General features: G+C 42.5%; 2 protein-coding genes across 3 annotated transcripts in view; both read right to left on the bottom strand.

Moving 5' to 3' along the window:
- Positions 1-217: 217 nt before the first annotated feature.
- LOC111977059 (heat shock 70 kDa protein-like) lies at positions 218-1,739 on the bottom strand. Its single transcript, XM_070448175.1, is given in 2 exon segments — positions 218-647; positions 650-1,739. Coding segments are annotated over 2 exon segments (786 nt in total). The 5' UTR covers positions 1,221-1,739; the 3' UTR covers positions 218-432.
- A 1,033-nt stretch (positions 1,740-2,772) lies between these two features.
- Positions 2,773-11,443, bottom strand: part of ahcyl1 (adenosylhomocysteinase-like 1) — a 43,115-nt gene continuing 34,444 nt past the window's right edge. Inside the window, exons 5-16 of one of the 2 annotated variants that reach the window (XM_024006475.3) lie at positions 11,043-11,145; positions 10,282-10,376; positions 9,862-9,968; positions 9,596-9,712; positions 9,011-9,163; positions 8,817-8,887; positions 8,061-8,155; positions 7,876-7,974; positions 4,896-4,964; positions 4,469-4,547; positions 3,979-4,099; positions 2,773-3,281 (exon numbers count right to left, since the gene is read on the bottom strand). In XM_024006475.3, coding sequence (XP_023862243.1) covers positions 3,275-3,281; positions 3,979-4,099; positions 4,469-4,547; positions 4,896-4,964; positions 7,876-7,974; positions 8,061-8,155; positions 8,817-8,887; positions 9,011-9,163; positions 9,596-9,712; positions 9,862-9,968; positions 10,282-10,376; positions 11,043-11,145 — 1,116 coding nt within the window. In that variant the 3' untranslated portion in view covers positions 2,773-3,274. Of the gene's footprint in view, positions 3,282-3,971; positions 4,100-4,468; positions 4,548-4,895; positions 4,965-7,875; positions 7,975-8,060; positions 8,156-8,816; positions 8,888-9,010; positions 9,164-9,595; positions 9,713-9,861; positions 9,969-10,281; positions 10,377-11,042; positions 11,146-11,443 lie in introns of those variants that run through there. The other variant, XM_024006476.2, reaches the window with a different exon arrangement.

The raw sequence follows: 11,443 nt of genomic DNA, 5'->3' as shown, positions 1-11,443 counted from the left end.
AATAAACTTGAGTGTAGTATATGTTATTTTTACATTTGAATGGTAATATAATTACAAAGGATTTCTTTAAAAAAATACATTTATCTGAACTGTGTTTGTGTTGTGAGAGAGTGTACATGAGAAGAATGATACAAAAAAAAACGGAGCATGGCATTTCACTTAAAAGTTGTCAAATAAATAACAAATCAATATTGCACTCATATTTCTGATGCACGTAATCACCATTTAATGAATTTCTGCAAACAGTTTATGGTTGAAGTTTTGACACAAAAAATAAAGTGCACTTGTAGTGACAGCAAATCTATGTATATATATAGTGCTATGAAAGTTGAGCTAGCTGACAAACAGTACTTATATTAGAAGCACCATTAGCTTATGAGGCCTCTTTAGTGATTGATCCATTGATCTGCAATATATTTACTGATTGATTATTTAGTCCACCTCTTCAATGGTAGGGCCCTGAGAGCTAGCCCCGCCCCCAGCCTGGCTGCCACAACTCCCCATTGGAGGAGCCCCTCCCGCCCCCTGGTAGAGCTTGGATACGATTGGGTAACACACTCTCTCCAGCTCCTTCTGTTGGTACTCAAACTCCTCTTTCTCAGCCATCTGGTTGTTCTCGAACCAGGAGATAGTTTGGTTGCACTTCTCAACACCGTCTTCTTGTCCTCCTCGCTGATCTTCCCTGTCAGGTTTGGGTCTTCTACACTACTCTTCATGTTGAACGTGTAGGACTCCAACCCGTTCTTGGCTGCTATCTTCTCCCTCTGGGCATCGTCCTCAGCTTTGTATTTGTCTGCGTCCTGCACCATCTTCTCTATGTCTTCTTTACTGAGTCGCCCCTTGTCATTGGTGATGGMGATCTTGTTCTCCTTGCCTGTACTTTTATCCACCGCCGACACGTTCAGGATGCCGTTAGCATCAATGTAGAAGGTCACCTCGACCTGTGGAATTCCTCTCGGAGCGGGAGGGATACCCGTGAGCTCAAACTTTCCCAGCAGATTATTGTCCTTGGTCATGGCTCTCTCTCCCTCGTACACCTGGATGAGCACACCTGGCTGGTTGTCAGCGTAGGTGGTGAAGATCTGGGTCTGCTTGGTGGGGATGGTGGTGTTACGTTTGATCAGGGTGGTCATGACCCCTCCTGCCATCTCGATGCCCAGGGACAGAGGAGCCACGTCCAAGAGGAGAAGGTCCTGGACGTTCTTAGACGTGTCGCCCATCAAGATGGCCGCTTGGACGGCAGCGCCGTAAGCCACCGCTTCATCCGGGTTGATGCTCTTGTTGAGTTCCCTTCCATTAAAGAAGTCCTGCAGGAGCTTCTGAATCTTAGGGATTCATGTTTTCATGTTTTTTCTCTCCCTGTTCATGGTCAGAAGAATCAATAACCAATCCATCTAAGGTAACTGTATAGGCATGATCCACGAACTGCCTGTCAGCGTCAACATTATAACTTACAACGGTAGACAGCTTGGTTCTTCTCTTGATATATTGAAGGACCTCGTTTTGAGTCCTGAGTGGTTTCTGTCCCCCTGGTCGGGTCTTTGCTCTTGAGTCTTGTGGTTATTCCAAAAAGATATACCTCAACTGAGAGAGATCCATGGCTTATATACATAAAAAAAAACAGCTTTCTAGAATGATCACACTTCTTCTGGGACACGTCTGTGATACAGCCGCTAATATTAGTTACTGCAGCCGTTGCGACGCTCTGGGAAAGCCTGTGAATATTCTAGAGTTGGAGGCAACCCGACACCACAATAGTAGCGCTGAACACAAGGCGGAGAACTAACATGCTGGACCGTTATGAAAAGGCAATAGGCAACAGGTTCGAGAAAGTGCGCGAAAGAGCATTTAGGAACATGAAAAGTCGTTTTAGACGTGGGCCTCGGGGCCTAGCCGGAAGAATGAAAAGATAAGAATGTAACACTGGAAATGGGCGCTTCTCTCTGACACACACACAGTGGCAGAGGCCCACCTGTTTTCAGCCCCACATTTCTTAGCAAAAATAAATCAAATTAAATATATTTACACTACCGGTCAAAAGTTGTGTTGTATAGTGGCTTTGCTGGCATGCATCCCACTTTTATTTTTTTATTTCTTTGCCCAACAAGATTTACATGATAAAATTGCCAATGCACACACACACACACACACACACACACACACACACACACACACACACACACACACGCACGCACGCCTGTCTCTTATACACATCTAGATGTGTATAAGAGACAGGCATTGAGCTGAGGCCCAAGTTTAATGATGACATATGAGCAATCACACACGCACACACACAAATCAATTCTACAAACAAATTATAAACGTATATTTCTGTTTATTAATTATAGGATGAGCTTATTGCTGCTATATCATACATCCAGTTACAACAATCACAAGTAGAAATAATTTAGATGATCAACATAAGCAAGTGAAAACAGAAACCCCCACATGTCTGTCAACATACGACTTCAAATCCAATAGAACCATTTAGTGACAACAGAACAGTTTCTATGAGATAATATACAGATGAACTAGGACAAACGGTGCTTTTAAATCCCTAAAATCAAGGAGAATTTCAAACATAAGAAATAGCCACGAATTAACTTAAACATTGAGATGACCTGATAAGCAAGTGGCTGTGAAGACACATTGACTCTCAGCTTAATGACACGTAGCTTCTTCAATGCTTCACCAGACATTAAAACGTTCCCAGTTAGGATCACAAACCCAAATCTGGCTCATGGAATTGACTTAATTTAAAATGTCAGTGTGTGTGTGTGTGTGTGTGTGTGTGTGTGTGTGTGTGTGTGTGTGTGTGTGTGTGTGTGTACACAGTAACAGTGACATATTGACATTGTGATTGTGACTAAATTGATACTTCAAGGAGATTAAAGCATAGCCAGCAGACTAAAATATATGACTAATATTTTTAATGGTTACTCTCTTTAGTTATGTCCCAAATGGCACCCTATTACCTATGTAGTGCACTACTACCCATAGGCTCTGGTCAAAAGTAGTGCACTACAAATGAAATAGGGTGCCATTTGGAACACGTTATTGGTCTCTGCTGTTTGATATGCATGGTTAGATTCATGTACCCGACAGACAAGTTAGATATTATAATCAATATTATTATGCATGACAATGTTAATAATAACATGTACATTCAGCAAAAGCAAAATAATGATTATTCTTCCCTTTTGTAATAACTTATGAAATAAAATAGAGATATTATATTCACTTATTCCAGATGTTGTCGCGTTGTCCATTCCCATCAATACCTTGGAGACATAGACAGTAGATATGATTTCATTAAAAAAACAATCACGTGACTACAGTTTGATTGAATTTGTCTACGTACATAATATCCGTGTAATACYGTGTAAAAACCATGTGCCATATCATTTTTGTTGTTGTTGCTGTCCCATGAGTGTATGATTARGTTCCCTTTTCCAGAACTAGTTAGTACCACTTACTAACCCACATCTAAAACCCAAACGCCAGATCATCCTACTTGACTGTTTCCCCCAAAACCCATCACCACACTCACTCAAATACAGACAACCTCATCAGAGTCATTACCGTGGCAACCGGTAATATTACCTCAGAATGTTTGAGGAGAGAATACTTTGTTTTGTTATGTTTCTCTTGCTGACTTGGTTCTTGACCTTTTTGCATTTAGAATTTATTTCTTATTTCACTTTTAGATTTGTTTGTAATTCCTTTGTTTGTAGCCTAGGCTAATTGTTTAGTTTTGAATTTTGATATTGGTCCTCACTCCGACCCAATCGCAGAGTTGATCCCCTGTCGAGTCACAACAAAGACTCTAAAAATGGGACCTGATGGGTCTCAAGGTCCTTCGACCAGACGTCCTGTAACAGGAGATATGTTCTGGTTCTGGTTCGGAAGAGGCTCATTTAAATGTTTTAATAGGGAGACAATCTGGTAGAGAAAGGACAAGTAGAAATGTCTCAGTACCTGTAGTAGTTGGGTTTGAAGGGTCCGTTCTTGTTCAGGCCCATGTATTTGGCTTGCTCCTCAGACAGCTCTGTCAGGTGGGCGTCAAAGTTGGGCATGTGCAAGCTGGCCACGTACTCATCTGGATGGAAGACACAGGTGGATTGTGAAGAGGACGCCTKTTTTGTACTACTTATAACCCTCACATACTTGTTTGGAAAATGCAGTGTCGTGGTATAAAGAAAACACTAGGTGGCGACGTCGAGCCACATACAACAAACTGCCCATTGAAACCTATGCGGTACACATTTATCACATGAATTCATTAAAATGTTCATTAATAAAGCTCAGTCAGAGACTACTTGTATGTATGCAGATCAATGGTCTGRTCCTCAAATGGCACCCTATTCCCTACATAGTGCACTAACTTTGACCAGAGCCCTATGGCCTGGTCCAGAGTAATGCACTATAAAGGGAATAGGGTGCCATTACGGACGGGCCCTGGTCTTACCCATTTTCTTAGGCAGCAGATAGACGTCCTGTTTGTAGCGTCCCTCAGGAGCATTGAACAGTTCAATCAGAGCCAGGGCCTGCAGAGAGACACAGACCACCACAGAGTCTCAACACTGCCAACATCCCAGTCCCACAAAGCTCAGGTAACAGCAGAACAACAGGAGAGCCTCAGATATCCGAACTCAAGTCTTGTCTTCAGCAAACCTCTAAAGCAACAAGTATGACTAATAAAAAAACACCTCAGCATTTTCACATTCAATTTAGGGGTGCTTAGATATTATTGGTACTGACTATTGTCTACGTTTATACGACAAGCAAGTGAAAATACATAAAAAAACTAAATTTATATTTTTAGGAATAGAAAATAAATCGTTTTTCTGTGTGTTTTTGACACAACTGTCACCTAAACAAACTAGATGCCTCACCTGAGTAGTCGCTGTGATGGACAGAACAAACGTGGGGACTGTGGAACAGCTCAGATTCAACAGACGACCCTACAGGAAACACAATTCACACGCAGCAAGCACACACACACACATTACACGAATCAACTGTCATGTAGCCATTCACAGGGAAACTGACAATGCACTTTGAAATCAAAACAGAGATTAGACGAGAATAACACACAGATGAGTCCAGCTATGAAAGAAGATCCCAGAGTACACTCTGATACTACACCACAGAGTACACCCTGATACTACACCCCAGAGTACAGTCTGATACTACACCACAGAGTACACTCTGATACTACACCTCAGAGTACACCCTGATACTACAGAGCATTGGTTAACACTGGGAAGACAAAGCCTTTTGTTCCATGAAGTTAGTGGGAAACCTCTCTGGCCAAGTCAGTATTTTGTTGCGTTTTCAATAACAGAGTCAGGTTTGGGAGCTGACAAAGGTGACAAAAAGGTCACCAGGATACATCTCACTGTGGAAAACCTCTCAATGAAAACTGTGGAAAACCTCTCAACCTCTCAATGAAAACTGTGGAAAACCTCTCAATGAAAACTGTGGAAAACCTATCTACCTCTGTCAATGAAAACTGTGGAAAACCTCTCAAGTGAAACTCTCAACCTCTGCAATGAAAACAGTGGAAAACCTCTCAACCTCTCAATGAAAACTGTGGAAAACCTCTCAATGAAATCAAACTGCTGGAAAACCTCTCAAACCTCTCAATGAAAACTGTGGAAAACCTCTCAATGAAAAACTGTGGAAAACCTCTCAATGAAAACCTGTGGAAAAACCTCTCAATCTCTCAATAAAACTGTGGAAAACCTCTCAATGAAAACCTGTTGAAAACCTCTCAATGAAAACTGTGCCTCTCAACCTCTCATGAAAACTGTGAACCTCTCTCCCTCTCCAATGAAGTATTTTGTACTCTAGATGGTTGTTTGTAGCTTTTTCAATCACAGAGAAAGGTTTGGGAGGGAATACAGTATCCCTGAACAACTAAAGCTCATTCCATCTCAGTATCCTGAATACAAACTAAAGCTCATTCCATCTCAGTATCCTGAAACACAAACTAAAACTCATTCCATCTCAGTATCTGACATGAACAAATACAAACTAAAGCTCATTCCATCTCAGTATCCTGAAATACAAACTAAAGCTCATTCCATCTCAGTACCCTGAAATACAAACTAAAGCTCATTCCATCTCATTATCCTGAAATAAAATTAAAGCTCATTCCATCTCAGTATCCTGAAACAACAAACTAAAACTCATTCCATCTCAGTATCCTGAAATACAAACTAAAGCTCATTCCATCTCAGTATCCTGAATACAAACTAAAGCTCATTCCATCTCAGTATCCTGAAATACAAACTAAAGTTCATTCCATCTCAGTATCCTGAAATACAAACTAAAGCTCATTCCATCTCAGTATCCTGAAATACAAACTAAAGCTCATTCATCTCAGTATCCTGAAATACAAACCAAAAAGTAATTCCATCTCAGTAATCCTGAATAAAACTAAAGCTCATTCCATCTCAGTATCCTGAACATTAAATGCTCATTCCATCTCATATCCTGAAATACAAACCAAAAAGTAATTCCATCTCAGTATCTGAAATACAAACTAAAGCTCATTCCATCTCAAAATCCTGAAATAAAATAAAGCTCATTCCATCTCAAGTATCCTGAATATACAAACTAAAGCTCATTCCATCTCAAAATCCTGAAATACAAACTAAAGCTCATTCCATCTCAGTATCCTGAAATACAAACTAAAACTCATTCCATCTCAAATCCTGAAATACAAACTAAAGCTCATTCCATCTCAAAATCCTGAAATACAAACTAAAGCTCATTCCATCTCAAAATCCTGAAATACAAATTAAAGCTCATTCCATCTCAGTATCTGAAATACAAACAAAAGTAATTCCATCTCATATCTGAATACAAACTAAAGCTCATTCCATCTCAGTATCCTGAAATACAAACTAAAGCTCATTCCATCTCAGTATCCTGAAATACAAACTAAAGCTCATTCCATCTCAGTATCCTGAAATACAAACTAAAGCTCATTCCATCTCAGTATCTGAAATACAAAACTAAAGCTCAAAAACATGAAATGACCCAGAGAATCGATAGAACATTGCTCAGAGATGCACAAAAACGATAAAACATTCAAAATGGGTGAAATAAGTAAAGTAACAGGCTACACCTGTTGTTTAGAAACATATTTAGTTTGTAAAAAGGGCGGACGATTTCATCTTACACCGAACAAAAATATAAACGCAACATGCAATATTTTCAAAGATATTACTGAGTTACCAGTTCATATAAGGAAATCAGTCAATTTTAATAAATTCATTAGGCCCTAATCTAATGGATTTCACATGACTGGGGGCAGTGGGGCACAGCGAATGTGGTGGGGTCTGGGAGTGGATAGGTCCACCCACTGGGGAGCCAGGTCCAGCCAATCAGAATGAGTTTTTCCCCACAAAAGGGCTTTATTACAGACAGAAATACTCCTCAGCCAACAGACCCAGGTACTGTACCTCGGCCAACAGGACCAGGTACTGTACCTCGGCCAACAGGACCAGGCACTGTACCTCGGCCAACAGACCCAGGTACTGTACCTCGGCCAACAGGACCAGGGTAATCTGTACCTCGGCCAAGCAGGACCAGGTACTGTACCTCGGCCAACAGGACGAGGTACTGTACTCGGCCAACAGGACCAGGTACTGTCCTCGCCACAGACCAGGTACTGTACTCGCCAACAGGACCAGGTACTGTGCTCGGCCAACAGGACCAGGTACTGTGCCTCGGCCAACAGGACCAGGTACTGTACGCTCGGCCAAAGGACCAGGTACTGTGCCTCGGCCAACAGGACCAGGTACTGTGCCTCGGCCACAGGACCAGTACTGTGCTCGGCGTGTGTGTGTGTGTGTCCAGTACCTCAGCCAGCAGAATGACCCTCTTGCCGTCGGGCCAGATCACATGGTCCACCTGAGAACGCACCCTCTCCCAGGTAAGCTCCGGGCTCCGCAGGCTGGCCTAGACGGCAGAGAGACCAGACACAGAGGTTAGTGACAGAGCAGCGGACCAACCCACACCAACCCACCCAACCAAAAGTAACTCACCACATCAATCTCAGTATTGGAATGTCCCATGTTGCAGACTATACATCCGTTCTTAATCCGATCCAGCTGGTCTCTGGTCACCACGTTCTTATTMCCTGAGTGACATCACGACAACAACGTAGTCAGAACACTCCTTGCTCATCTGAGCCTTGATCGAAATGTACACTGTTAGCTAAGTCATCGGTAATACAGAGAGAGAGAAAGGGACAGAGAGACAGAGAGAGAGAGAGAGACAGAGAGAGAGACAGATAGAGACAGAGAGAGAGAGACAGAGAGAGAGACCGATAGAGACAGAGAGACAGATAGAGACAGATAGAGACAGAGACAGAGAGAGAGACAGAGAGAGAGACAGAGAGAGAGAGAGAGACAGAGAGAGAGAGAGACAGAGAGACAGAGAGAGAGAGAGACAGACAGAGAGATAATAATAAATGCAATCTGTTATGAAGTGAGTCACCAACTGATTTGATAAAGATACTGCGTGGTTTAAACAGGTGACGTCTGGTGGATAAAGCTGAGTCATAAACATGGACATCTGCTGGGGAATTTAAATGTGAAGATAAGAGGGTGTTTTAGGTTTGTATGATTATCAGAGTAGAATAGAATAAATCCTTCTGCTTTCCGGACCACTGTGCTTTCCGTCTTACCCCTCTAGGCTGAGTTACTGTAAAGTCCTTTTGTGACAACTGATGTTGTGAAAAATGACTTTATGAATATATATATATATTTATAAATAAATGATTGATTTGATTGGTTTACCTGTGCAGGTTATCACAATATCCATCTGACGAATGACTTCATTCAGCTTCACCACCCTGAACCCATCCATGCTGTCGTGTAGGAGAGAAATCATCCACAAACAATGCTCATTACGACCACCACTGTTGGATTGTACAACAAAAATATATATATATATTTTAAGAAGAGTAAAATGTCACCCTGAGGTTTCTTACCAGCCCTGCAGGGCACAGATGGGGTCTATCTCTGTGATGCAGACGATGGCTCCCATAGCCTTCAGAGCAGAGCAGCAACCCTTCCCCACCTCTCCGTAACCACACACCACCACCTGTTTACCTCCAAACATCACATCAGTGGTCCTCTTCAAACTACAGCCAGAAGGGAAATACATTACTTCAATTAGAAGGTTGTGTATCACAACTATCACAAACTTAAAAAAAATATTTAAAAAATAAACACTCTGATCTGCTTGGGGACATATTTGTGATTCCATGGAGGAAGATTATTTCATGTCTAAGTAGAGAACGAATAGTTGAGTATGTTACCATGACAACTCCCCGTCCAGGATGGACTCTCTGCAGCAGTAGTTACTGTACTATATTCTACATGACAACTCCCCGTCCAGGATGGACTCTCTGCACATAGTACTGTACTATATTCTACATGACAACTCCCCGTCCAGGATGGACTCTCTGCAGCAGTAGTTACTGTACTATATTCTACATGACAACTCCCCGTCCAGGATGGACTCTCTGCAGCAGTAGTTACTGTACTATATTTACATGACAACTCCTCCTCACCCGTCCAGGATGGACTCTCTGCAGCAGTAGAGGTTGTCAAACTTCTGCTTGGTAACCGAGTCGTTGACATTCATGGCCGGGACACACAGCTTGCCTGCCTTGGACAGTTGGTACAACCTGAGAATAAAGGAAATGAAGAAGACAGTCTTTAAGGTGAGCCACAGACTAACGGAGAATAAACTGGATCAATGACAAAAAAAAGTTACAAAATATCTCTTCTTGCTGTGGATGTATGTGACCAATGTTTTGGGAAGGATCTTTCTCACCTGTGGACTCCAGTGACACTCTCCTCCACGATGCCCTGAGCCTTCTTAAACACGCTGGGGTACTTCTTATAAACCCAGTGGGTCAGATCTCCTCCGTCATCCAGAATCTAACAATGACAGCACAATGGTAAAATATATATATTAAATGGTGAAGTCAACAATCACCTTCCACAGTAAGGTGGGGCATCACTGCATGATCAATGTCAAGCGGACATTGGGGGCGAATGTGTGTGCATTTCCATTATCTGAAATACCTGAGGTTTGCTTGCCTAGTATGTCGTTTTCAGTACTGGGACTATTCCAATGGTTCAATTGTGCCTGGTAAGTTAAATCAAGCACGTCTCAAGTGCATACATATAATAAATATTTGACCCAGGTCTGACGTAAAATCTATTATTGAATAGTTTAGTATTTAGGTACCATGTTGGCCTGCCAGCCTTCTTTGTTGACACAGCGGTCAATACACCACCAAAAATCATCCTCTGACTCGCCCTTCCATGCAAACACAGGCACACCTGTAGGGGAGAGGAGAGAGAGAGAGAGAGGAAGAGAGAGATGAAGAAGAGGCTAGTATTTATTATGGCTGGGGGAGAGGGAGAGATAGAGACACACAGAGACAGAAAGAGAGAGAGACAGAAAGATAGAGATACAGAAAGACAAAGAGAGACAGAAAGAGAAAGAGAGACAGAAAGCGAGACAGAAAGACAAAGGGAGAGAGACAGAAAGACAAAGAGCGACAGAAAGAGAAAGAGAGCCACAGAGAGAAAGAGAGCGAGAGACAGAGACACAGAGACACAGAGAGAAAGAGAGCGAGAGACAGAAAGAGAGAGAGACACAGAGAGAAAGAGAGCGAGACAGAAAGAGACAGAGAGACACAGAGAGAAAGAGAGCGAGAGACAGAAAGAGACAGAGAGACACAGAGAGAAAGAGAGCGAGAGACAGAAAGACACAGAGAGAAAGAGAGCGAGAGACAGAAAGAGAGAGCGACACAGAGAGAAAGAGAGCGAAAGACAGAAAGAGACAGAGACACAGAGAGAAAGAGAGCGAGAGACAGAAAGAGACAGAGACACAGAGCGAAAGAGAGCGAGAGACAGAAAGAGAGCGAGAGACAGAAAGAGAGCGAGACAGAAAGAGAGCGAGACAGAAAGAGAGAGGGTCCACTATGTGATGTGTGTTCTCACCAGTCTCTGCCAGGGCAGCAGCCACCTCGTTCTGGGTAGAGTAGATGTTACAGGCTGTCCAACGACACTGAGCTCCAAGAGCTACCAGGGTCTCGATCAGAACCTGAGGGGGGGAAATACACACACACACACCATAACCTCTTACATTGAGGTAAATGTAACTGGGGGAAATACACGCCACCACACACGCCATAACCTCTACATGAGGTAAATTAACTGGGGGAATACACAAACACCACACCATAACCTCTACATGAGGTAATGTAACTGGGGAACACACAAACACACACACCATAACCTCTACATTGAGTAAATGTAACTGGGGGAAATACACAAACCACACCATAACCTCTACATTGAGGTAAATGTACTGGGGCACACAAACACACACCACATAACCT

Source organism: Salvelinus sp. IW2-2015, linkage group LG17 (genome assembly GCF_002910315.2).
Source record: "Salvelinus sp. IW2-2015 linkage group LG17, ASM291031v2, whole genome shotgun sequence".
NCBI classification, from domain to species: domain Eukaryota; kingdom Metazoa; phylum Chordata; class Actinopteri; order Salmoniformes; family Salmonidae; genus Salvelinus; species Salvelinus sp. IW2-2015.
This window is presented reverse-complemented; position numbering and strand designations above follow the sequence as displayed.